Source organism: Cygnus olor, chromosome 8 (assembly GCF_009769625.2).
Source record: "Cygnus olor isolate bCygOlo1 chromosome 8, bCygOlo1.pri.v2, whole genome shotgun sequence".
NCBI classification, from domain to species: Eukaryota; Metazoa; Chordata; class Aves; order Anseriformes; family Anatidae; genus Cygnus; species Cygnus olor.
The window spans coordinates 13,636,568-13,663,240 of record NC_049176.1 but is presented as its reverse complement, the minus strand read 5'-3'; the positions used below and the strand labels follow the sequence as shown (position 1 = coordinate 13,663,240).

At 38.0% G+C, this 26,673-nt stretch overlaps 1 protein-coding gene and 1 long non-coding RNA gene across 2 annotated transcripts in view; one reads left to right on the top strand and one right to left on the bottom strand.

The window, feature by feature from the left end:
• The window catches only part of BRINP3 (BMP/retinoic acid inducible neural specific 3), a 111,146-nt gene that overhangs the window by 61,889 nt on the left and 22,584 nt on the right, over positions 1–26,673 (bottom strand). Inside the window, exons 3-4 of the mRNA XM_040565738.1 lie at positions 17,595–17,700; positions 14,145–14,381 (exon numbers count right to left, since the gene is read on the bottom strand). Of these exons, the coding sequence (XP_040421672.1) occupies positions 14,145–14,381; positions 17,595–17,700 (343 nt within the window). The remainder of the gene's footprint in view (positions 1–14,144; positions 14,382–17,594; positions 17,701–26,673) is intronic.
• On the top strand, positions 20,088–21,325 carry LOC121073791. The gene is made up of 2 exons (XR_005821937.1): positions 20,088–20,243; positions 21,075–21,325. It is a non-coding gene; the product is annotated as an uncharacterized LOC121073791 (long non-coding RNA).

The window sequence follows — 26,673 nt, the reverse complement described above, 5'->3', positions numbered from 1 at the left end:
GCAATATGGACTGCATATGAAGGAGAGAAGCTCAACATTTAATATTGGAGAGGCTGTTTGAACTGGTACAATCTAACTGCTTTGTAAGTCTCAAGAGAAGCAAATTTTTATGATTCCTGTAGTGGGCTAGGGGCTTCTGTTTGTTTGTTCTTCCTGTTGGCTTTCTTTTTTGAATTGAAGATTGCTGCAGGGATTGATCCTCTAAACCCTAGGCTTTGCAAAGAGGAGACAACAGGGGTAAGTATCAGCACAGTTAAAGGTGTGATTGGTGGGGAACAGAGATCCTCTGGTCCTTCATTAGTGTATAATTTCTTAGGAACCCTATGCAAATGTTAAAATTGAACTAATTTTACTGGAACAGGAAAGTCTAGATACTCCCATTACAAACCCCTCTTGGTGCACAGATAAAAAGGAAAACTTTGTAGAGTTAAAGGTGTCAGTATAGTTAGAATATCATCCTGCAAATCAAGGAGAAATTCTGAGGTTTTACTGGGCAGCAGATAATTTTCCCTAGACTCTGCTGAGAGCAGAAAGGACCCAGATTTCCTGTAATTAAGAAAAGACTCATTTCTTATTCTCAGTCTAAATATGACTTTGACTGTGAATTCCCGTTTCAGAAACCCACAAGGTGAACTCCAACAGCCGTCTCTGTAAATCCCAACTTATAAAGGATCTTTCCTTCGTCCTGTTATTCTTTCAGGTGTGATTTTGAATAATTGCTCCTTTCAAATTGTTCATATCACTACCCTCCATCGGGCATTCTTTGTAATTAATTGCAAACTCAAAAAAAAAAAAAAATCTCAAGAAATATATCTGTTTTGAATCATGGGTTATTTTGGATTTCTTTGTGAACATTTTGATCATTTTAATATTTTTTTTTGTTATACAAATATTCCTGCAGCATGGACGTTCCAATTTCTATCTAGTGCTAACTATTATCATTCTATAGCACTGTAAATGCGCATAATGCATAGGACATAATTCTTATGTGTAGATTTCAGCATAACCTTTGTCATCCCCAAAAGCTACCTTTCTTGTTCTTGGCCATGTTGATAACTCCTACACCTTGAAATCTGGTTTAAGCAAATAAACACATAAATATGTCACAGAAGGATAGTTCAGGAAAGAGAATGAGTTGAACTGAAAATGTTCTTGCATTGAAGTAAATAACCAATGTTAAGCTGTTACAAAAAAAAAAAAAAAAAAAAAAAAAAAAAAGATTTAAGAAGCTACAAATCAGAATAGACAACATTGCCTACAAGAAAAGTGAGACCATGGAGTGACATCCCTCTTAATGAAGTCCAAAGATGCCAGAGAAGATTGGAATTCCACCAGGAATGAGTTTGTCACCAGCTTTGAAGTGAATTACATTATGTCCTGTACATGGTGGACGTAAGTAGAATTGTATTAGATCAACCCTTCTGCTCCTCCTCTTATTACTATATCATCACAACATTTAAAGTGTCTGAGAATGCAAATACTGTGCAAATCTTTAATAGGTTGATTTGCCAGGTGCTGCTTAAGCAAGAGGTATATAATGCTTCTAGGTTTGAAATAGAGGCAATTATATTGACAGGACCTGATGGGCCATATCCTCATTTTTTGAATCAGAGATGAACAATTTAGATATTAACTCTCTGAAGAAATTCTGCACATCCCACCTGTTCATTTTATTAAAACAGTGACACCTCTGCAGGGGTGAGGTGGGGAGTATCAGTCACAGAAGGAATGACAGCTTGGTATATTGATTAAACTTCCTGACAACCACATAGGGAAGTTAATTACTGGGAGGAAAATTAACACCTTTGCAAGATAATAGAGAAAACAATAATTATGTTAGGAACTCAGGAGGCTAAATTTTCTTGGCCTTGAGCCTGAGGCTGTGAACGCTGTTTTAAAGAAAACCACTGCTCTAGTGCTCTGGGGCAAATAGTTTGAACCATATTGATTGAAGTCTTTATACTCAGTGATTAAAAAGCACCTTCAACTGCCAGTGAGTCTTTTGAGACATTCCACAAGGAGTCTTTCTATTAAGATTTCAAATGAGACTCACTTTGCATTGCAATTGGTCTATTCTGGTCAACAGAAAGGCAGACTGTGCTACCAAAATGACCTGTGCAATTATGCCTTATATGTGCCATGTAAGATGAGATTGCAAGGACCTTTTGACAGGTACATTCTCTCTCCTGAATCAATAAAAATTAAGCTTATTAGAGAGCAAGATGAAATCTGCTGCTTTTATAAACAGAAGAAATCCTTCAGTATTCCATTTTAATTTCAGGTTTATTTTTTGTAGCTTATGCTACATGCATGTGAGTTAAAATATAGCAACTGGAAAAGTAGTAATATGTCACTGAACCACAGTAAGAGAGAACTTTAAGTGGATATTGTTTTCACTGTAAATGGCAGTGTGGAACTTTATATTTGCTGCCTGTCTGTAATGCAAAATCAAACCTATGCAGCTCACAATGTTATTTTTTAAGAATTGGAATCTCAACACAGAGCCTCAAAGTCAGTCTGGGCACCTTTCTTCTATTATAATTGCAAGAAGTTTCTTCTGATCAGAACGTATATATAGCAATACCTATGTTTGATCTGACATTCCTAAATTAAACCTTTAAAAAACTTAAAGTATCATCACAGTAGTTTACACATGAGTTATTGAAGGCACTGTTTGGATCTTAGGGTTGTCATGCCTACTGGTAGTAAGTGAGAAGTCCAGAACTCAGGCTGAGGTATACACAATGTAGTGAATCTGCAAGCTTGGCAGATGGGAAAAATTACCTTTTTTACTTGTCAGCTAGGTGACTGAATTGAAGATAGCAAGAGGCAATAAAAAGAAATTCCACAATGCACATTTTTGCTAAAGCAGTGTTAGAAAGAACTTGCACTGGGGAATAGAAAAATCAGTGGCTTATTGGGATGGCACACAAAATTATATTAGAGTCTTCTGACTAAATGGAGGGATTGTTAGTGTTAAACATCACACATTAATTTCAGACTTGCTGGAGTCATCCAACATAAAGAATCTGACACAGTATAATCACTGTAATGTTTTAAAGAGTTTGTGTGATGGAGAGGAAGAGAAAGAATGAGCCACATTACCGACACTGGTAGCATTCCTTAACGCGTTACTGGGTGATATTAAAATAATACAAAATTAAGATGATTTCAAAATGTCACCTAACAACATTTTATGAAAAAATGAAAAAATCTATTATTTATCTTATGATGCAAACTTCTTTCCCTCAGGTTTACTTTGTCTTACACTTGGACTTACATTTTTCTTGAAGTTTTGGATTTTTTATTAGCTCTCATCATAATGTATTCTGTCAACCAGATGTCAAAGATTTCTGTCTTTAGCACTACACTCTCAGATATAACTTTACATTTTATTTAACTGGCTTTTTTTGTATCTGTTTTCTTTCAGTGTATATATATATATGCAGTCAGTGGAGATGAGGAGAGGATATCCCCCTCAATGTCAATGAGCAGCTGGAGTGCAGGGAGCTCTTCCTTGGGATGGCTGAGAAGCTGTCAGAGAGATGATGGGTTAGGATTAAAGGGAGGGCAGGGGCAGGTGACATTATAGTGGGGATCTTCTACAGACCAAGTGAGTGAGGCCCTCTGTAGACAGATAGGAGCAGCCTCATATTCACAAGCCTTGGTCCTCATGGGGGACTTCAACCATCTCATCGCCTGTTGGCAGGGCAACACAACAGGGCATAAGCAATCCAGGAGATTCCTGAAATGTGTCAATGGTCACTTCCTTCTCCAAGTGATACAAGGAGAGGTGCTATGCTGGACCTCACTCTCACCATCAAGGAGGGACTGGTGGGGAATGTGAAACCCAAGGGCAGCCTTGGCTGCAGTGACCATGAAATGGTAGAGTTCAAGATCCCTGGGGCAGTGAGGAGGGAGCACAGCAAGCTCACCACCCTGGACTTTGAGAGAGCAGGCATTAGCCTTTTCAGGGATCTGCTTGGTGGAGTACCATAGGACAAAGCCCTGAAGGGAAGAGGGGCCCAAGAAAGGTGGTTAATAGTCAAGGATCACCTCCTCCAAGCTCAGGGGTGATGCATCCCAACAAAGATGAAGTTGGGCAAAAATACCAGGAGGTCTGCATGGATGAACAAGGAGCTCCTAGGAAGCCTACAGAGGGTAGAAGCAAGGACAGATAGCCTGGGAAGGATACAGAGAAATTGTCTGAGCAGCCAGCGATCAGGTTAGGAAAGCCAAAGCCCATTTAGAATTAAATTTGTCCAGGGACATCAAGGGCAATAAGAAAAGCTTCTACAGATACATTGATGATAAAAGGAAGAGTAGGGAAAAAGTGGGCCTTCTCCAGAAGTGGAAGGTGACCCAGTTACCTGGGAAGTTGCTAAGACACTATCTATCACAATTGAGAAATCGTGACAGTCTGGTGAAGTTCTCAGTGACTGGAAGAGGAGAAACATAACCCCCATTTTTAAAAAGGGAAAAAAAGAAGACACAGGAAACTACAGGCCTGTCAGTTTCATCTCTGTGCCTGTCAAGGTCATGGAGCATATCCTCCTGGAAACTCTGCTAAGGCACATAGAAAATAGAGAGGTAATTATTGACAGCCAACATGGCTTCACTAAGGGCAAATCATGCCCCAAAAATATCTTGACCTTCTATGGTGGGGTTACAGCACTAATGGAGAAGAACTAACTGGACTTATGCAAAGCATCTGACACTGCCCTGCACAACATCCTTCTATCTGAATTGGAGAAACATGGATTTGACAGAACAACCACTCAATGGATAATGAGTTGGCTAGATGGTCAAACTCCAGGAGTTGTGGTCAATGGCTCAATGTCCAAGTGAAGACCAGGGATGGGTGATGTTCAGCCATGGTCTGTATTGGGACCGGCACTGTTTAATATCTTTGTCAGCAACATGGACAGTGGCACTGAGTGCACCCTCAGCAAGTTTACCAGCAACACCAAGCTGTCTGGTGTGGTTGTCACACTGGAGGGAAAGGATGCCATCCAGAAGGACCTGGACATGCTTGAGAGGTGGGCTTCTGCTAACATCATGAGGCCAAGTTCAAGGTCCTGCATCTAGGCCGGGGCAACCCCAAGCACAAACATAGGCTGGGATGAAAAATGGAGAATTGACGGAGAGTAGCCTGGTGGAGAAGAACCTGGGGGTGTTGGTTGATGAGAAGCTCAACATGAGCTGACAATATGTGCTGGCAGCCCAGAAAGCCAAACATATCCCGGACTGCATCAATAGCAGCATGGCTAGAAGGTTGAGGGAGGTGACTCCCCAACTCTACTCTGGTCTTAAGAGACCCCACCTGGAGCACTTTGTTCAGCTCTGGGGCCCCCAACACAGGAAGGACATGGATCTGTTGGAGTAAGTGTCCAGAAGAGGGCCACAATGATGGTCAGAGGACTGGAGCACCTCTCCTATGAAGATAGGCTGAGGGAGTTGGGGTTGTTAAGCCTGGAGAAGAGAAGGCTCCTTATAGCAGCCTTGCAGTACAGGGGGCCTACAAGAAAGCTGGGGAAGGACTTTTTACAATGGCATAGTCCTAATAGGACAAGGGGAAATGGCTTTAAATTGAAAGAGGGTAGATTTAGATTAGATATAGGGAAGAAATTCTTCACTCAGAGGGTGGTGAAGCACTGGAAGAGGTTGCCCAGAGAAATTGTTGATGCCACATCCCTGGAGGTGTTCAAGGCCAGGCTGGATGGGGCTTTGAGCAACCTGGTCTAGTGGGGGGTTTCAAACCTCCATAGCGGGTGGGCTGGAATTAGATGATCTTTAAGTTTCCTTCCAACCCAAACCATGATTCTATGAAGACATCTTTTTAAATTGTTGTAGGCATACTATTTCCTTCCAATGTATTTTGTATTTTTACTGAATGTTTGAAAGAATAAATTTTCAATTTCAAAGCACATTATTTTTAAAATATGATTTGTAATTGTTGCACATCTCCTTGTCCCTTGCCTTTTAAGGAACTATTCCAAAAGAGATTTTCTTGCTTTTGAGGAAAGAAAAAAAAAATCAACTGCTAAACAATTGGGAAACATGCAATGGATAGGCAGAAAGCTGCCATTGTGTGTGAGCTGTGTGAAAATAAATGCTTGGATAGAAGATTTTACTTTGATGCTTTCAGAAGGTCTCATAAATATTAGCGATAGAAGAAAAGAAATTATTAAAACAAACTTTAGCCATCTTCTATGCCTTTAACAACCCTATCATCTATGTCCTTATTTATTTTAATAGCTGTTTTTAGTTTAAATAAAATGAAAGGAAGTTACAAAATGGAGTGCTAACATTTCTTTTAGGTGACACTGGACAAACCACCTTAAAAGAAAATTGATACTATTTAAATTATTTGAATGAAGTGGCCAGATTTCAAAAGGTACTCAGCAGCCTACCACACCAGGATTGGTCTTTGGTACAGACAATGCATGATAATATTCTTATCCCTGCTATCAGAATCCAGAGCATGTGGATGGATATTCATGCCTTCCATCCATTTTAGAGCAGCGTATCATGATTTCTATAAGATGATAAGATGACATGTTAGAATTTGCTTCTTTGCATTGGTAAGTCTTGCTAAAAAGAGTCTCCAGACTTGCAAAATCAGCAATGTACAACGAGTACATGTTCACTAACAGCATCACACACATCTTGTAACCAAAAGCTTTTAGAGTCCTACATAGTTTTAAAATTTGGGAATATTCCTAAGTAATCTGACACGCTTTACTGTGTGAAACTAATTAGCAGTTGAGTGTTTAGATCAAACATTTTTCCTGAATGGGAAAGATTAAGTTTACAGAGCAGATGGAGTAGGAGGGGGAACTGGACATTGTCCTAACAAAAGGAGTAAAATAGGTAGGGATACAGGAATAAGTGACAACCTGAAACGAGCAACACATTGAAAAGGGATATAGTCCTGCCCTACCCCACATAGGGCAGTACTATAGGTGTACAAGTGAAGATTGCAGTGCCTTAATCTAACTAACATAACTGGACTTCATATTCTGGGATCTGAGTGAAACTTAGCAGTTTTTGATAAAAGGTCAACTAGTTTATCTAGTTCTCCTTTTAGGCTACAAATTCTTGTGAAATGATAATTTCATGCAGACAAACAAAGGATAAAAAAAAAACTCTGCTTGATTCCATTAGAGGTTTTTAGGTCATGGTTAGATGATATGGTGTAAGAACACAGTTTCTTGGAACAATGTTCTCAGAGAGAACTTTGCTAACACATTAATGCATCCAAAGGCCTCAAGAAACTAATGAAATCTTTTAATAAAGATTGAACAGTTTTAGGATGGATTTTCAATAAGGAAATAGCTGCTCATCTTGCAAGGGTAGTAGCTAAGTTTGAAGGCTACAAGATATGATAAGGAATAAACAGATGGCTCATAGTAAACAACTTAAAGTAGCTCCTGTCATTTCCTTGAGAGAGAACTTAGTACATATCCTGATATTACAAGGTTATATAAACTCATTGATCTGATAGTGATCAAGTATTTCTGGAGGGCAACTAAAGAGATGAAAAAGCCATCCAAATTTACTGTGAGATAAACCTATTGCTATGTGTCCTCCAAAATGAGATTTGAGTTGTTATAAGATGCCAGGAGAGCCTGAGTGAAATGAAATCAGCAAGTAACAATTAATGATACATTCCAAACAGGAATTGTAATTAGTTGTCTAATCTATATCACTCTTATTTGCTCAAAAGAGAATTGTCCCTACCAGAAAACCCAAACTGTGGACCAGAGTCATCTTAAAAGAAAAGCAGGCAAAAATCTTTGACGTCATACATGCTTTCATTTCACCCAATTTTCCATTCACCTTACATGATTACTCACTGTGGTTGAACTTGTATGCAGAGTGGTCATACTAAATTTTCACCTTTATGCAGTTTTAATGTACAAGACCTTTGACTTTTAACTATGTACACATTTTTCTTTTGCATCTCATGATTTAAAAGGCAAAGTAATATTGTAAACTGGCTAATTTGGAAGAGAGCAGTAAGCCCTAGAAAACAGTCATCTTTCCTTTCTTCTTGCCTTCCTGCCTGCCTTCCTGCCTGCCTTCTTTCCTGTCTTCCTGCCTGCCTTCCTGCCTTTCTGCCTTCCTTCTTTCCTGTTTTCCTGCCTTCCTGCCTGCCTTCCTTCCTGCCTCTTTTTTTTTTTTTTTTTTCTTTCTTTCTTTCTGGAGATTCAGATGGAGAGTTTCAAACATACAAACTAAACCTAGCTACCCATTGATTTTAAATGGGATTTAGGCACTAAAGAACTGCCATTTTTCACTTTAAAAAATCTATTCCTCTGTTGTTTTATCTTGAACAGACAGAAAAAAATGATAACAATGACTGCAAATAAGCAATTTTAAATAGACTATTTACTTCCTCTTTAGGCTAAATTCCGTCCACAGATAAAGTGCATGACCTCAAGTGAACCCAGTAAGTTTTATAGGTCTTTATCTGGGGAAAAAATGTCTCTGAATTCAGAGAATTATTTTGTTATATGTAAAGTAAGGAAGGGTTAGGGTCGCAGGAAAGTTAGGAAGTAAATACCCTTGTATTTAACTTTATGTGCATCTGGAGTTCCGTATAACCTTGTAATAAGTGTAAAAGTATGGAATTAATCCATTTATTCCTCTGCAGTTTGGCATAGGCTATATAGGCCAGTAGTTAGTGCAATGGATTGTCCTGTACTTACCTACTCAGATTCCAAATTCTTAAACAATCTAGACATCCTTTTCCCTATTGTTGTCTAGCTAATTTATTTTTATTCTAAATTGATTTCAATAAAATAACATAACATACTCTTATCCCAAAGGCTTACTGACATTGATTAGACAAAGCCTGAAGTATGTACTTCCCTCATCAAAGTTACAGAATATCTATTTAAAACATTAATTTTGTCTAGTAACAGTCACTTTTGTTCTCAGAACACACAGTTAACATGAATCAGATATTGCAGATATATTATTGTTCGTAATTTAAAGTTTTCACAAGGAAAGGTCTAATTTTTTCAGAATATCTCCCAGTAACCATTGTTGCTGGAAATGCTTACAGATTATGTGTGACAGTACTAGACAAGCATTTCAGGTGGTGACATATGATTTATACAGGAAGATTGAATGAACCACGACTACATTACATGTCAAATGTTCACATGACAACTCTTCTTCAACAAAGTGCAGTCCCAAGTGCTGAACAAGGTTTCTTATGCAAAATTGTTTAAAAGTAGGAACAGAGATTTTCTAAGCTACATATGAGATGTAGACATAATGCTTTTTATATTTATTAGATTAAAAATAATTCAAGGGCTTAAATGTACATGTGGCATATGGCTTATTGATACTGATAAATCATATTTCACAGTTTATTAGTTAATGTAATTACTAGCAATAACCTAATTGGCATATGTAGGTAAAGTTTTCATGTTAGTTATTCACATACCTAAAAAGATAAAGAGAAAAGATAAAAAGATAAAATTTCTAAGTTTTTTAAAAGCATAGAATTTAACTCTTACCTGTTTGCCTCCTGACAATCATGGCTCAGTCCTGAATATAGGACTACTTGTGTCTGACAATGAACTATTCTAACTTGTAAGTTATTTGATGTCCCTGTAGATCTTGCCATAAGAATTCTCCACAGGTTCCAATATGTGTATAACCAGTATTTTCAGGTAACTAAAATTGCTGCTAAGTAGGTACCATCAAATGAAATTCTTCAGTTATTGAATAAGATTTCATCCTGATCAAACAGGACAAAATTTGATAAACAAATCTGTGTCCTTCAGTAGAGTCAATACACTCATCCCAGTTTGCAAAGCAGTAAATGATATCATGAATCCAGAAATGCATATGGGTGTTAAGGTAGCCGTTGACAAAATGCTGCTTTTATGTACACAAAATGAAATATAATTTCATGCTTTTATAATCAGTACTTATATTTTTTTTTAATTTTATAATTAATTTTATATAATTTCCAGGCAGAAATGTTCTCCAGAAAGAATGTTCTGGTGTTCTCATGTCAAGAGTAAGACCAGAGCTTGGAACAAGACCTGAGATCTTCAAAAGCAGACTGAGATGCAGACATCAAGTCTCACTAACAGTTAAAGTACTGAATATGTAACTGATATAGGGTCTTTAGAATTTTTTTAATTTCTTTAACAATAAAACAGCGAGTGTAAAAATAAAAAGAACATTGATAACATATTGTTTACAGTTAATTATTGTATTGATATTTCTTTTCTTCCGTACTCTTCCCATGATCACTGAGTAGTCGCAGAATCACAGAATCACAGAATGGGCAGAGATGGAAGGGACTTCTGAAGATCATCTAGTCCAACTCCCCTGCTGAGCAAGATTGACTAGAGCACGTTACGCAGGATGGCATCCAGGCGGGTTTTTAATATCTCCAGAGAAGGAGACTCCACAACCTTTCTGGGCAACCTGTTCCAGTGCTCTGTCACCCTCACGGTAAAGAAGTGCCCCCTCGTACTGAGCCGGAACTTCCTGTGCTTCAGTTTGTACCCGTTGCCTCTCGTCCTGTCACTGGGCACAACTGAAAAGAGACTGGCTCCATCCTCTCGACACCTTCCGCTCAGAGATTTTTATACATTAATGAGGTCTCCCCTCAGTCTTCTCTTTTCCAGGGTAAACAGGCCCAGCTCTTTCAGCCTGTCCTCATACAACAGGTGCTCCAGTCCTCTGGTCATCTTCATAGAGATCCTCTGAACTCACTCCAGTAGTTGCATGGCCCTTTTGTACTGGGGACCCCAGAACTGGACACAACACTCCAGGTGGGGCCTCACCAGGGCTGAGTAGAGGGGGAGGATCACTTCCCTTGGCCTGCTGGCAACACTCTTCCGAATGCACCCCAGGATATCATTGGCCGTCTTGGCCACAAGGGCACACTGCTGACTCATGGTCAGCCTGCTGCCCACCAGGACTCCCAGGTCCCTCTCTGAAGAGCTGCACTCCAGCAGGTCAGCGCCCAGCCTGTACTGGTGCTTGGGGTTATTCCTTCCCAGGTGCAGGACCCTGCACTTGCCCTTGTTGAATGTTCCTCTTGGCCCAACCCTCTAGCCTGTCGAGGTCCTTCTGAATGGCAGCACAGCCCCCTGGGGTATCAGCCACTCCTCCAAGCTTTGCGTCATCAGCAAACTTGCTGAGGGTGCACTCCGTTCCATCATCCAGGTCGTTGATGAATAAGTTGAACAACACTGGACCCAGTACTGACCCCTTGGGGACAACGTTGCCTCAGGCCTCCAACTAAATTTTGCACCACTAAGCACAACACTCTGAGCTCTGCCATCCAGCCAATTGCCAATCCACCTCACTGTCCACTCATCCAAGCCATGCTTCCTGAGCTTGTTTATGAGAATGTTATGGAAGACAGTGTCAAAAGCCTTGCTGAAGTCAAGGTAGGCCACATCCACTGCTCTCCCCTCAACTACACAACTAGTCATCGCATCATAGAAGGCTATCAGATTGATTAAACATGACTTCCCCTTGGTGAATCCATTCTGACTATTCCTGATCACCTTCTTGTCCTCCACATGCTTGGAGATGACCCCCAAGATGAGCTGTTCCATCACCTTTCCAGGGACGGAGGTGAGGCTGACTGGCCTGTAGTTGCCTGGGTCCCCCTTCTTGCCTTTTCTGATGACTGGCGTGATATTGGCTTTCTTCCAGTTCTCAGGCACCTCTCCTATTCTCCACGACCTTTCAAAGATGATGGAGAGTGACCTAACAATAACATTGGCCAGCTCCCTCAGTACCCATGGGTGCAGTCCTTTGGGGCCCAAGGATTTGTGGATGTCAAATTTGCTTAGCTGATCTCTGACCTGATCTTCTCTGACCATGGGAAAGTCCTCCTTTCTCCAGACTTCCTCTCGTGTCTCCAGGGTCTGAAATTTCTGAGGACTGATCTTAGCAGTAAAGACTGAAGCAAAAAAGGCATTCAGCAACTCTGCCTTCTCCATATCATTTGTCATCAGGACACCTGCCCCATTCAACAGGGGGCCCACATTTTCCTGTTTTCCTTTTCTACTGATGCATTTGAAGAAGCCCTTCTTGTTGTCCTTGACATCCCTTGCCAGACCTAATTCTAAATGGGCCTTAGCCTTCCTTGTCGCATCCCTGCATACTCTGACAGTGTCCCCATATTCCTCCCAGGTGTCCTGTCCCTTTTTCTACATGCTGTAAACTTCCTTTTTCTGTCTGAGCTTTGCCAGGAGCTCCCTGCTCATCCATGCAGGTCTCCTGCCCCCTTTGCTTGCCTTCTTGCTCAAAGGGATGCACCAATCTTGAGCTTGGAGGAAGTGATACCTGAATATTGAGCAGATATCTCGGACCCCCCCTTCCTTCCAGGGTCCTAACCCATGGAATTTTTCTAAGTAGATCCCTGAGGAGGTTAAACCTTGCTCTCCTGAAGTCCAGGTTCGCAACCTTACATTTTGCCCTGCTTCCTCCTCATAAGATCCTGAACTCCACCATATCATAGTCACTGCAGCTAAGGGGCTGCCCCCTACCTTCACATCTCCAACTAGTCCTTCTTCATTTGTTAGTACAAGGTCCAGCAACACACCCCTCCTTGTTGGCTTCTCCACCAACTGTGCCAAAAAAAGTTGTCATCAATGCACTGCAGGAACCTCCTGGACTCTGTGTGCCTAGCTGTGTGATCTTCCCAGCAGATATCAGGGTGGTTGAAGTCCCCCATGAGAACCACGGCTTGTGACTGAGAGGCTACTGGGAGCTGTCTGAAGAAGGCTTCATCTACCTCCACTTCCTGATCAGGTGGCCTGTAGCAAATACCCACAACAGTGTCAGCCGTGGTAGCCTGCCCTTTAATCCTTACCCATAAGAGCTCAACTCGCTCTTTGTTCAGCCCTGGGCAGAGCTCCACGCATTCCAGTTGTTCTCCTGTGAGAGAACTGTGTTCTTTTGTTCTCTTGCTGTTCTCTTCTGTTCTCTCGTAAAGAGCAACTCCACCACCTCTCCTTCCTGGCCAGTCTTTTCTAAAAAGCACGTAGCCTTCCATGACAGCATTCCAGTCATATGAGCTATCCCACCTTGTCTCTGTGATTGCAATGAGATCGTAGCCTTGTGACCACATGCAGATCTCCAGTTCTTCCTGTTTGTTACCCATACTAAGCGCATTGGTATACAAGAATTTCAGGGAGCTGAAACACTTATTGCTGAAATGCTGAAATGCTTAGTCATTTTGCCCCTCTCTGCTACTTACTCATCCTCTTTCTCCAGTACAACTCTTTTCAAACTATAGTTTCTGCTTTTTCCTTATCTCCCCCATTTATCTTTTTTCTTGGTGATTTTTCCCAGATCTGCTTAGATCTCTTACTTTTCCCACCATCTGGCTAGGCAGCTGTTACTGATATCACTGAGTGAAAACAGTTGTTCAGAAGCTGATTTTACCTGTGGTTCTCATTCTCTAAGGGACTGGAAATTCTGAAGATCAGGACAGATGAAATGATGTATGAAACAAACCTTGATGCTTTAGAGAAAACCAATGTGGTATAAACATGCTGTAGTGGCAACATGGATAGGCCCAGTGTAAGCAGAAAACACATGAAGATACAAGTTATCAACTACACTGGGATAACTATTAACTATTTGGTAAATCAAAGGCAGGCTATGCTCTCTCTGTCCCTTGGCATCTCTGGAGGTATGAGATAAAAAGGAAGTACAACTCCCCAACAGAGCAAAATGGTTGTGAAATGAAACAGTTGTTTCAGCAGTATTACAGAATAAAAATTCAGAATACCTGTGTCAAGTATACGTAACCTGACTTTGTTCCCCATTTGATTTGCTTTCTGCCTGCTCCAGCACAATTCTTGCTCCAGTAGGGACCAAGTCCTCACAGACGTGGACTCCACAAAGTATAACAGATGCATACTCAAACACAGCCTGCTTAAACTCTAATGTAATTACACAAACTGATCAACATGATGTGATAAAAGCACTTCTTATCAGAATGTTTTAATAATTAAGACTGAGATCCAGGATGTTTACCTTTAGATCTGTGAACCATTCTGGATACTTCAGATGTAGTCTGTTGTATAAATACTATTTATAATACAGAGCCAAACAGACAAAAATCTTATAAAACATCTCACCAGATTCTTCAAATTCACTGTTGTATGCGTTCCAAGTTTCACTTATGCGGAGCAGATTTTCTTCCATGGCTTGAATGTCCATGTAGGGACAGTTGCACTCTGGGAATTTGGGGCCACACTGACACCAGCAGTCATTGTCCTTGCAAATGAACTCCCCCTCTGAATTGCAGGCAATATAGCTCAGAGCTGCCTGGACAAAATGTTCTTGAAGATACTCAGGGAGGATGACCTGAAGACCTGAAGGAAACAAAGTACTGTATTATTAAACCCAAATGTATATTCAAGTCAAGCAATTTCCCATACCTATATAACACGGTAATAAATAAATAAATAAATAAATAGAAAGCTAATAATAAGCTACAACAATAAACTATATCATTTACTTAGGACAATTTACATATATGTCTAGCATTTGCACCATGTCATGTATTTCCTTACCTAAGAATTAATTTCAGATATATACCTTACGCTCCTGTCTCATTATGGAACATCCATTCCAGTAGATAGTAACTTGTGTTCCTCACATTGTATACTAGTGTAATTTCTTTTTTCTTTTACAGACTCAGCTGTAGGAGCTTTTCAGTAAGGAAGCATGCAGATGAATTGCAATACTGATACTATGCAGCTAATACAAATTCTGAGAGTGCTGGAGGGAAAGCAGCTTTGAAAGACAACAATGAGAGTAAAGAGGCTGTATAACCAGAAAAAGAGAGGTTTGAAGACAAACATTTCCATTCTGTATTGGACTTGTTTTCCATGTTGGCTTTGACATAAGTAGGTACGCCTGAAATACAGAAATGTCTAAATTACTCTGGTTATTTCTCCATGATTCTGTAGACACAAACTAAGAATAATCAGAAAATTGAACTGTAGGAAACTTTAGGAAAATAAAATTTTTAAAATATTTCATTTTGTAAAACATCAATACATAATGGGCTATTTTCAGCAAGGTATTGCAAAAATATGTGTACAGTGATTCATTATGACCAGTAAGTGTTGTCAGTTTGAGCAAAATCAGATAAACATCAATTTTGTTATTGACTTTTTTGAGTGCATGCATTTATAATGTGGTTTACCCCTATTTCATCTTTCAGTACTTTAAGCAGACTTTGCAGGATGGGACCTCATCCATCACCACAGAAAGTCCTCTGAATACAATATACATCGGAATTAGCTCAAATCAGGTGTTATCAAATAGATGTTTATGCTCCTAAAGGATTTCAAAATGCTAAGAGACAGTCAGCTGGATGTGTGGGTAGGGCTATAAAACCCTAAGAAACAGAATTCATTCTTAAATCAACTAAAGCTTTAGCATGGAGAAGGGATGGAAGATCTAGCTACCATGTTGTTTAAAAAACTAACATGCTATGCCCCAAATCCCTTTGCAAAGTATTTTCACACTTTACCCTGTCATGACAGGCAGAAGCCTTATAAAGTCATGTTTCACATGTATCAGAATGTATGTGGTTCAGATGTATCAGAACCACAGAGCAGGGAAATCAAAAATTCAGAATATCTGTGACCAGAAGTTTATTCATCTGAAAATTTTGAGCACTGTTAACATGATTTCACTGATGGGTATTTTATATAGAAGCATTGTAAATTAATTGCAGCCATCAGTCCTTTAGCTACAACAATAGTCAAACAATCAGAAACAAACAAACAAAAAACACGCACAGCAAGATTTTTGATTTATTACATGTAGCTATATTCTGAAGTAAAAATAATTTTTCTGGAACCAGTGGGGCTTATTTGTAGGCCAAGTAACTTCTCGGTATATTAATTGTTTATTTATGATAAAAGGTACTTGGACAATTTCATAGAGATTTATTCGTAATTTTGAGGTAAATAAAAAAAATATCTTCAACAGTAATTTTATGACCTTTCCAAGTAGAAAGCCATATTCAAACGCATGATAATATTGCTAAAACCGGGTCTGTCTGTGCTTTCTTCTGCATCATATCAAAACTTGTAAAACTCTTGCGGTATCAAAACTTGTATAACTCTTGTAAAACTCTTGACTATACTTTTTAATGTAGCGGTATATTTGTGAAAACCCTTGGTATTATGAAAGTAAAAGAAAGCCCAGATAAGCAATCCCACCTTGTTCAATTCCTACACGGTAAGCATGAAATAGTCTAAGCAGTTCTGACACTAAATTTCTTATGACAATCTAATGGCATGTGTAAAACTGCTCTCTGACCGATGCGAGGATTGATTTCCAAATTTTAACTGAGAAACGTGCAAATGCTGGAGACCATTAAAAAATTGTTGTTTTTTTTTTTGTTGTTGTTTTTGTTTTTTTTTCTGGAGATATTTCATTGCATTTCAGTGAAAATGACAAGTTCTTTTAAAAAATAAAAATTATATATATATATCGTCTGTGAAATCATTGTTTAATTTAATGGCTTTAAACCTATTCTCACCTTCTGGAAAGAGAAAGGAAAGGCAAAAAACAACCCTCTCCTCCCTCCCCCCCCCCGAAAAAAAAAACAAAAAAAACCAAAAAAACATGGATGTATTAGACAAGAAGATAATCTTTCCCTGACAGACAATCTTAATAATCAGCAACAACTTCATACTATATGTCCAACTGAGATATGAACCAATACTAAATTTTTTTACAGCTGGAAATAATTGTGAAGCTACCTGTAACAGCAAACTGAGAACCATATTCTTCTCTCCTTGTATATACACAGGTATACACAAAAACATAAAGAGAATTAGTCTGTTTTCAAAATAATAATAAAAAGTTGTTCATGTTACATTTGCGTAACCGAAACAAAAAAACAATAACTACTAAGGGCCCTAGAGGTTCACTTTCAAAAATGTTTGGGTACCTAATCTGCAATTTGGGATATGTATCTGTTGGAATTAATAACAAATGAATTAGAAATTAATCCTCTTTATATATACATGTGTATATATATATTCCTTTTTTTTTTTTTTTTTTTCTGTTGAGTGAGATGCCTAAACTTCTAAAAGTCCCAGAGGAGTCTTTGGACTCTGCTTTATTCAAAGCCTTTGTATATTTATGTCCTGCTCCTCCAGTGACTACATTTGTTCCAGTGGGGTGACTGCATGACGTATAAGCCACTACTCAAAATGTGCAAAACAGGCTGAACACAGTAAATGTCATTCTCTGCTTGGTAGAATCCGTGGGAATTCAAGCTTTTTAAAAGGTGAGCAAGTCGTTGCTAAATAAGGCTGGAAAATGTTAACAGCATTATTCAGATTATTTTCTGATGGGCACAGAAATTGTTTCTATTTCAAAGGCAACATGAGTTACTGACATTTCTTTCACTTTGCCTAGAATATACTTATTGGGGAAGGAAAAAAAAAAATAGAAAGAAAGAAAATGACCTTTCATGAGGTGGAAAAAAGAAAAACAAATAGTGTGATAAATGTCATCCTGTTCCAAAACAGATTAATGAAATTGTACCTACATACCTTGCAACTGAATCTTATTTTCAGGACTCTGAACCAGAACAGAACTGACAGAATCTAGGTTGTCATAGTTACTGCAGCCAAGAGGACCAGTCCGCGTTTCTGTTACCTGATGGTAAGGGAATGGAAAAGCATTTGCTGCATTATTCAAAACAGACTGAAGAGTTCAGAAGCATGTTGCATAAAGTTTCCCTTTAATTCAGCTGTCTGTACATTTCAGACTTAATTAAGGTGAAATAGCTCATTTTGTATACGACAAGTATGATTGTAAATGTTTTACCAGTACAACAAACTTGGGAGAGTGCTATTTCTATAGAAGGGAAGGGGCCAACAGTCTACAGATGATTTATTTCTTCATAGCTATGGGAATAAGAATGAATTTAATAAATATGGTTCATAAAAATGCAGACTATGATTTTCATTGATGAAACTTCTGCACATGGCAACTCCTTGTTGAAATCATAAAAAAACTTTGACTTCTTCTGTATAGCACAGCAGGATTCAGAAGTAAAAACCTTTTATGAGCTGTGCTTATAATGGTGATGGTGGGATATCTTTCATCTGGGAAAGATCTAAAATAAGATTAGATGTAAGACTCTAGACATCCTGGCTATTGTAATCACAGAATCAATGACCACAGGATCAAAATACATCTAAATTTATCAAAATAATATCACCACAAATAAAGCTTTGTCTTAGCAGTGGTGGGTTGTGCTTGGCAACATGCAGTTTGTTAAATGAGTAAATACATTATTAATAATAATAACAATAATAAAGGCAAGTGATTTATATACTTTATGGAATATTATATATGATACTTAAGTGTCCAGAAACCAATTATAAAAGCTAATTTCTTTTTAAATGCCACAGTAAGTGAAAAAAATAGGGCCTAATCCAGTTTCTCTGCAATTAATTGCTACAGCTTTTGAAGCTCTGCTGTGATGCCCAGAGGGCAGGCTGGCAGCTCCACAGCCAGCCAAGCAGTGTCTCAATGGCTATTATAGCTTCTATAGGTAGCCGAGGAAAAATCTCAAAATCTCAGGTGGGTATACCAAGATCTCATTTTTTAACTGGATTGGATGCGGCAGAAAATTCATGGCTTTGGAATTCCTTCCCCTTTATACCAACACCAGAAAGAAAGAGGACGTTGAAAGAGGAATAAAAGTAATGCAAAAGCTCTAGCAGGAAATGTTGGCCATGGGATATCTTCCCAGTCTTCTTCACTGCCAAAATACAACTAATTCCTGTATCGTCCATTCCAACAAGACACTATCTTGGAACTTCCTCACTCTCGTTTTTTTATCGTCTCAGAGATTTTGGACATTTGCATCTATTTGTTTATTTACTTCAGCTCTGAATACAACTGCTTCTATTGTTTCTTACTTCAGGTAGTGTATTCTACCCTGAATCTCCCGGAGAATAAGTCTAAATTAGGGGGTCAAAGAGCTCATTTCCAAAATTTACACCTCCACTGAGCAGCAGATGTCTAACATTAACTCTTATGAACAGAAGGAAGCCTACTATTTAAACAATCTGTTTTGAAAGGAATATGGAGATTTACTAAAATAATTCATGAATGTTTATGTTGTTTAGGATCACCCAGTGGTCTTACAGTGTCTGTGCTACCACCAGCATGTGTGAGTGGCTGCAGCTGGATCATGCAATTCCTTAAACTACTGAGATTATCTATACATTGTTTCATATTTTCCAAGTCCTAAAATTTTCACAAAATAAGTGTGAAATCTTACGCTATCCCAAGTTATTGGCCCCTTTCTGTCACTCTGAATTAGTATTCCTGGGAACTGAGAAGGATATCCTTTGCAATGCCATCAGCCTGTGGGGAGGACACGTTGAAATGGTTTCAGCCTAATCTGGTAGCAGAATGCCAGCCATGCAAGGAAATAGATGTAGTCAGGATCTCTACTCCCTGCCCAAATTTGGCAGCGTCTGATATTTATGCCAAGGCCAGATTTACCTCATTTTTTGCTTAATCATCCTGAATCAACATAAAAATTCTTGCATGGATATCAGATTTGTGTGGGACACAGCCAGAACAACAACTTTGATTTATCCTTGACCCTCCAGGCCCTTTCTTCTCCCAAGTGATCAAAGTTTCATTCTAAAATCCCATTTTTTATCGTACTCAGAGCCCATATAAGGAATACTAAACTGTTTATATAGTATCAAAGACAGGCACCTACATTAAGTAAGATAAATAACCCGAAGAAAATAAAATAGGAATGAAGGTTGTTATAAGTTTTATCCTAGTTCTGAAAGATTATGTTCAGCATTTATCTCTGCAATTCTTTATACAAAGATCCATTTATTTTTGCATTTTTTTAATTATTATTTTCAATCATTTGTTTATAAGGCAATGCAGCTTCATGAATTCATCTGAAATGTAGGAACTATAAAGACAGTTTTACAAATTCCTATTCATTCTGTTTATTCTTATGCTTCCTGCAATTACAAAATAGAAAAGGTTAGTAAGTAGTTGTATAATTATATCTCTTTTTTTTCATGAAACTTCAGTCTTCACTTGGATGATGCAAAACACAGATAGCAATAACCATTGTTTTGATTATGGAAGTGACAACACTTGTTGTATCTAGGTGTGCACAGAAGCAGAAGGGAAATAAGTATCATTAAAAGGTGTTGTTTTTTTTTTATTATTGTTTTCTAAGGACCAGTCATATAAAATCACTGATTCAAATGAAAATTAAATACATGGGGAAAAAAAAAAAAAAAAAGAGCAGGGTTAGATTTTGTTGTGGACATAAACTCACAGAAAGGGCTACGTTGACCTGACAGACACTCATGACTTACTGCTCATTGTAGGTAAACAATAAAATATTGTTTTAAAATAATAATAATTTAAAATAATAAATAAATAATGTTCTAAAAATAGAGCCATATAAAAGGCCTTTTTCTAAGCATTAGATTTTCACTGAAATCTATATATTTCTATTGTGCGTTCCTTTACTTTTCAAAGTACTCTAGCCGTCTTCTACCTAATCCTTTTCTCTAGTACTTTAAGCTTCTGTGTACAGAACATATTGGAAGAAGAAAATAGACTGTATAGTTCCAACATAACTCCAAACACCAAAAACAGATAAAAACAGTTATAAAACAGCCAAACTCCAGCTTTCCATGGATGGCACTTCTAGTCAGAGGCCAAAGTTACATATACTGTATTATACCCTGCACAAGCCCTACTCAACAAAGATTGTAAATTGGAAGAAAAATGTGAGTAGTCAATAAATGAAATGTGGATTACATAAGAAATCTTTAAATTACTTACAAATTATTTGATCAAGTGTAAGGATTTTATTTTTGGGAAAATCCTTTAAGTAGAAAAGCAGACTACAAGGGCGAAAAAAAAAAAAAAAATTGTGTGGGGGGTAGAATCCAAACGAGTTAATTCTGTCTCAATGCAGGTGTTACTAAAATCACTGATAATTTTGCATTTTCTGTCTGTCACAGGAAGAAGATACAATGATAGAAGAAATGTTGGAAAGGAATTGTCACTTCTTTTAGTATCTTCCAAACACAGAAGTATGACTATATTCCGTTCCAGGATCAGAGCTGAAGTGTTTTGTCTGAAGGTGTACAATAAAAGCTAAGTCAAAAACAGGAGAGGGAAAGGTTAAATGTAAATAGTGTATGCTAAGATGCAAGTATAGTCCAGAAGTGATTGCAGATGAATAAAGACAAATAAAGATGAATAAAGAACACTGATTTGTAAGAGCTTGATCCACAGTCTGTAAAGGACACTAATTCACAAACCAAAATACAACAGAACAGTTATTTAATAATGAAAAGCCCCTAAGAATCAGTAACAAAATATCTGACGTGAACCAAGCAAACTATTCTCAAGTGCCTTGTTTTCAAAGATTATCACAACACACGTTTCCCTGGGCAGCAGGATTTTCAGTTCCCAGAAATAAACTGTAACATGTGGCATTAATGAGACAAATGCCTACAGTTTTCAGTCTGTTAAAACTCATAACCATGGTGATAATGACTCGATTATAAGTGCACTGAGTATATACCTCCCAGCACTGCTTAAGGGCTGAATTCTTGTGATATCAGTGGGTAGTATTTCCCTGGGAAACTGTACTTATTTTGTCCGTGATAATTAAGCCTACAGAAGGTTCTCCTAATAAGAATAAAATATATTTCTGCAGAGCTTTTTTTTTTTTTTTCCTGGTGTGTTCTTTCAAATACACATAGCTAATATTCTTAACTACATGCCCATCCAGAGATGGTAGGCTGTCTTGCATAAAGGACTGTATTTTTTACGAAGACTCTTTTAAAATGTATTTGGCTTCTAAGGAAGATAACTAAGCACATAAAGGAGAAGGAGACAATGCTAGTCACTTCAAAATAGGCAGCTGCATTCATATTCATATTACCCTCTTTAATATTTTAAACATTTAAATAATGACTTAGAGGAAATTCTTCATATATATGTGATACCACTGTTGGAAGAAGGTATCTTCTGAATGACTGGTACATATAGAAGAATGAACAAAGGCATGGCAGGAGAAGAAACCCAAGGAAAAAGACAAAACTGGAGTGATTTAATATTTTGGAGCATCATCTGATGAAGGGGAATAACTTTTTATGCAAGGAATAAATTGTTAGGTAAAACTAGATCCTGCCACCATCACTCACTAAATAAGTCCTTTCCTTCATAAATCATTCAGTGGGATTAATTGCATAGTAACAGTGCTTGGCAGTTCCTAAAATAATTGGAAGTCCCCAGCGTAATTACACATTAGTTAACCTAGACACAATGGCATCCATAGTCCAGTAGTGCTGCAAGGGGGCAAGGATCACTTCATGGTGGTAGGCAAAGGTCTGTAAGGGATAAATCATACCTGTGAGCTACAAAACCAGGTGTATATGTGGCCTTGATATGGAATAGAAGGGTCACAAGGGGCTGCCTGGCTGGATGTTATCACAGCACATATTTTTCATCCCCTATTGTCTTTAGAATTTTTCTGTATGACTCCCTGTCGACCCTACCTTCAGGACTTGTCTTCCAGCCCATGTTTCCTCACCTTGTCATCCATGTACATTCAAGTCAATGCTCATTTCACTTTAAGAAAAGTTGATCACATGAATAAGACCTAACTGTATTTTCTGTTTAGAAGTGGCTCTCCTTCCAATGCAGTGGGGTGGTTTCATGCTGATGGACAGCTAAGACCCACCTTGCTACTCTCTCACTTCTCAAAAGAACAGTGGGAGAAAATATTATGAAAAGAGAGTCATGGGCTGAGATAAAGACAAGGAGATCACTCACTAACTATCATCATAGGCAAAACAGATTCAGCAAAGGGAGCTTCATATAATTTATTGTCTATTACTAGCAGACTAAACTAAAAGGAAATTAAAATCCTTCCCTTACCATCCACCCTCTTCTACTTCCTCCTTCCAGGTGGTGCAGGGGAATAGGGAATGGAGGCTGTGGTCAGTCCATAACGCTTCGCCTCTGCCACTCCTTCACGGTCACTCCCTGCCCCTGCTCCACGTGGGGTCTCTCCCACGGGATGCCATTTTAGGAGTTTGCTTTTTGTTGGTGGTAGGCTTTTTTGTTGTTTTGTTGTTGTTGTTGTTGTTGTTGTTGTTTCTTTGATTTTAGAATTGCTAGTATTCTAAAGCAATACCTCATAGGCATGTGACATTTTCAACACATTTTCCATCAGCTGTGTTGTTAGTATAAGACTGACTTTTTAGTTTGATGAATCCACTAACTGAGAAAATCTGGAATCACTGCCATCTTATTTTTCTGTCAACTGATGTTATATGACATAGCAGAGTCAGTAAACTTGATGTTTCAGCAAATGAAATAAATTGCAAAATGTTCATTAACCAGGAAAAGTGGGATAAGAACTTCTTTCAAATTTGGGGGGAAGGAGACAACTTTCAGTTTCACTGAACACAGCAATAAAACTTACCAGTGGATCAGCATAATCCCTCTCACTCCTTTGTTTCTCTATTCTCAGGAATGCACTGTGAGCTACACTGCTACATTACAATGACAAAGAATTGAAAGGTATTATCCCCACATTAAACATTAAATACCTTGGAAATCAGAATATTTTATGAATTGGAAATTAACTCAGACTATCTTAATTCTGTTCTGTTTTTACATTCTTATAAAAGATAACAATTTTGGGAGACTGTTTATTTTCATCTGATACAGAGCAATCACTTGTCAGTTCAGGCCTATTTTCCACTATTTCAGACAACAATTTGTTAACTGCTAATTGCAGGAGGATCCACATGAACATCAACAAACTTTTGAATCTATGCTGTGCCACGGGAAATTTAGAGAAGAAATGAAGACAGTCAGAAATGCACCAGCTTTGAGCTACCAAAACATATATAAGTTAAACAGCTTTCTAAAGACAGCTGGGATAGAGGTGGGGAAGGAAAGAGCTCTGCAAACTTTGCAATGCTTCTGAGACTCTGGAACTTGAAGCTGAGGAATTACCCCAACTGAAATTGCTGGCAACATTGACAGTTCTGACATTGGAGCCACAATCTTCCCTTTTCAAGGACATTTTAAATCCACTGTGTATCAGATGCCATATTCCCATGTATCTTTATCTGAAGCAACAGGAAAGCTCCCAGAAAATTAGGCTGTCTGGGTAGGAGTGCCAAAACCTTTATTACCTGCACTTCCAGGAATCAAGGGTTGCATCAGCCTTACGACAAATAATGAGGATAGGCATTCTCATTGAAAGAACAAGTTATTTTTTTTAACAACTTTTGAGGAATACATGAGAGTGAAGTTCTCTTATGGAGAAGTAATGGACTTCTTAGTCCATTAAAATGCTTAGTGCATTAAAAGCTCAATATTTTATATTTGTTTACACTTAGATACTTCTGCTAACCCACATCTTGAATTAATACTACTAGGATTTTTTTTCACAACTTTTATTGCATAAATAGAAAGGTGAGCAAAAAATAATAATAATAATAAATGAAATCTATATATTTTGTTTACAAGATAAAATTAGATACAAAAAAGAGCACCGGTTACAAATTAAAATAATATTTAATGGATATAAAAATCTCATGGTGTCTGCAGAATGCAAAAGCAAAGAAGCTCAATGAAGTATAGCCTACTCCCTAGCCCTCACTTCTTTTCCAAACATAATAAAATTATTATATAGTGCACAAAAAGCTCCAAAAAAAAAAGTCCTGGGATGCATAATGTAAAGGGACACCTGTCTTTATTTAGCCCAACTGGAAAATCCCATGCAAGGACTTCCCAAAAGGATTAGGAATAGGATTTATATCTTCATCGCTCAGTTTCAATATACAATGCTGAGGATAATGGGATTTTTCATTGTGTCCCCATCGGTTTTAAAAAAGATAGAACAATTTCACAATTTATAAGACTCACAGATATTACTAGTCATAGTAATACTGCAGTTGGATGGAAAATCATTGTCTTAGGTTGGGAACGTATACACAAAAATATAAAGTCTTTCTAGAATCAGAATACAAAGTCAAAATATTCCTTTGTGAAACCACAGGAAAAGAAGGTCAAGATTAATATAAACATTATTTCTGCATAATTTTTAAACATTTTGCTTTTTACCTGTAGTTGTTTTTAAAAATTATATATATTAAATTTTTAGAAAACAAAAACAAAAAAACCACTTGTATTAAAAAAAATGTGTTAAAGATATTAGGACTTAAAAATAACATCAAAAGAAGTACAGTCTTTAAGCTCAAAAATCAAAGTAATAAGAATAGGTTAATTAAGATCCAGATTTTCCACAGAGATCTTACCTAATATTGAATATTTCAGTACAAGTTTAAAACTTATTTGCAATGTCTTTAATAGCATTATTAAAAATTTACTAATTTAAGGTATTCCCACATTTTATATTTCCTCCTGTCAAATGCATATAAACTACAGAATTATTTTTGCTGGCCATAGCACTACAGTTCCTAACATTCAGCACCTCACATACGTTGACATCTGCAAGAAGGACATTTTACATGTCCACTTTATTTTACCATACTCCAGTCAAATTACCCCTTTTGGGGTTGTCATTCTAACCTCTCAAAAGAAATCACATTACTGTCCATAATATGCATGTCTGCTGGTTTGCTCTCTACGTAAAAAATTGAATGCTTTCAAGGATTTATTTTTAGGTTCTATCCTTATTACTTCTTGCCCATTTATTCCTTCTGGTAAATGACTGCAACACATTTGCCCTTTCTGATTCATTATTAATGCCAAGTCTCCATTTATAGTTTTGTACAATTCTTATTTTTATGTGACAGTTTTTTACACTTTTTTCCTGCCTATCAACTTATCAATTACAACTGATCTATAGTTTAATCATTAAGCCCCTCTCAGATGTTCAAACTAAAGGGAAATTCTTGGCTAAATTTGTTGTAGAAAATCAAAGCAACTTCATATTGAAGTTCTTAACTTCATTTAATATGAAGTCTCCTTTTTGCTAGATTTTGCTAGCTAGTTTAGGTTTATTGTTCTGTAACTCTGGTTAATTGTGCTGTTCCATTACTATTGTGTAATCTAATGTGTGGGAAAAGTAAATACTCAGCCTTTAAATCCCATGGATTTATGTAAAGGCACAGAAAAAACACTTGAGATGGGAATCTGATTCCAAATTTTGCTGCAATAAATACATATATTGCTGACGATACTAAACTGGGAGGAGCTGTTGACTCTGTCGAGGGTGGAAAGGCCTTGCAGAGAGATATGGACAGATTGGAGAGCTGGGCGATCACTAACCACGTGAAGTTTAACAAGAGCAAGTGCCGGGTCCTGCACCTGGCACAGGGCAACCCTGGCTATACGTATAGACTGGGCGATGAGACACTGGAGAGCAGCCCCGCAGAGAGGGATCTGGGGGTTGTGGTTGACAGCAAGCTGAATATGAGCCAGCAGTGTGCCCTCGCAGCCAGGAGGGCCAACCATATCCTGGGGTACACCAAGCATGGCATTGCTAGCCGGTTGAGGGAAGTGATTGTCCCGCTCTACTCTGTGTTGGTGCGGCCTCACCTCGAGTACTGTGTGCAGTTCTGG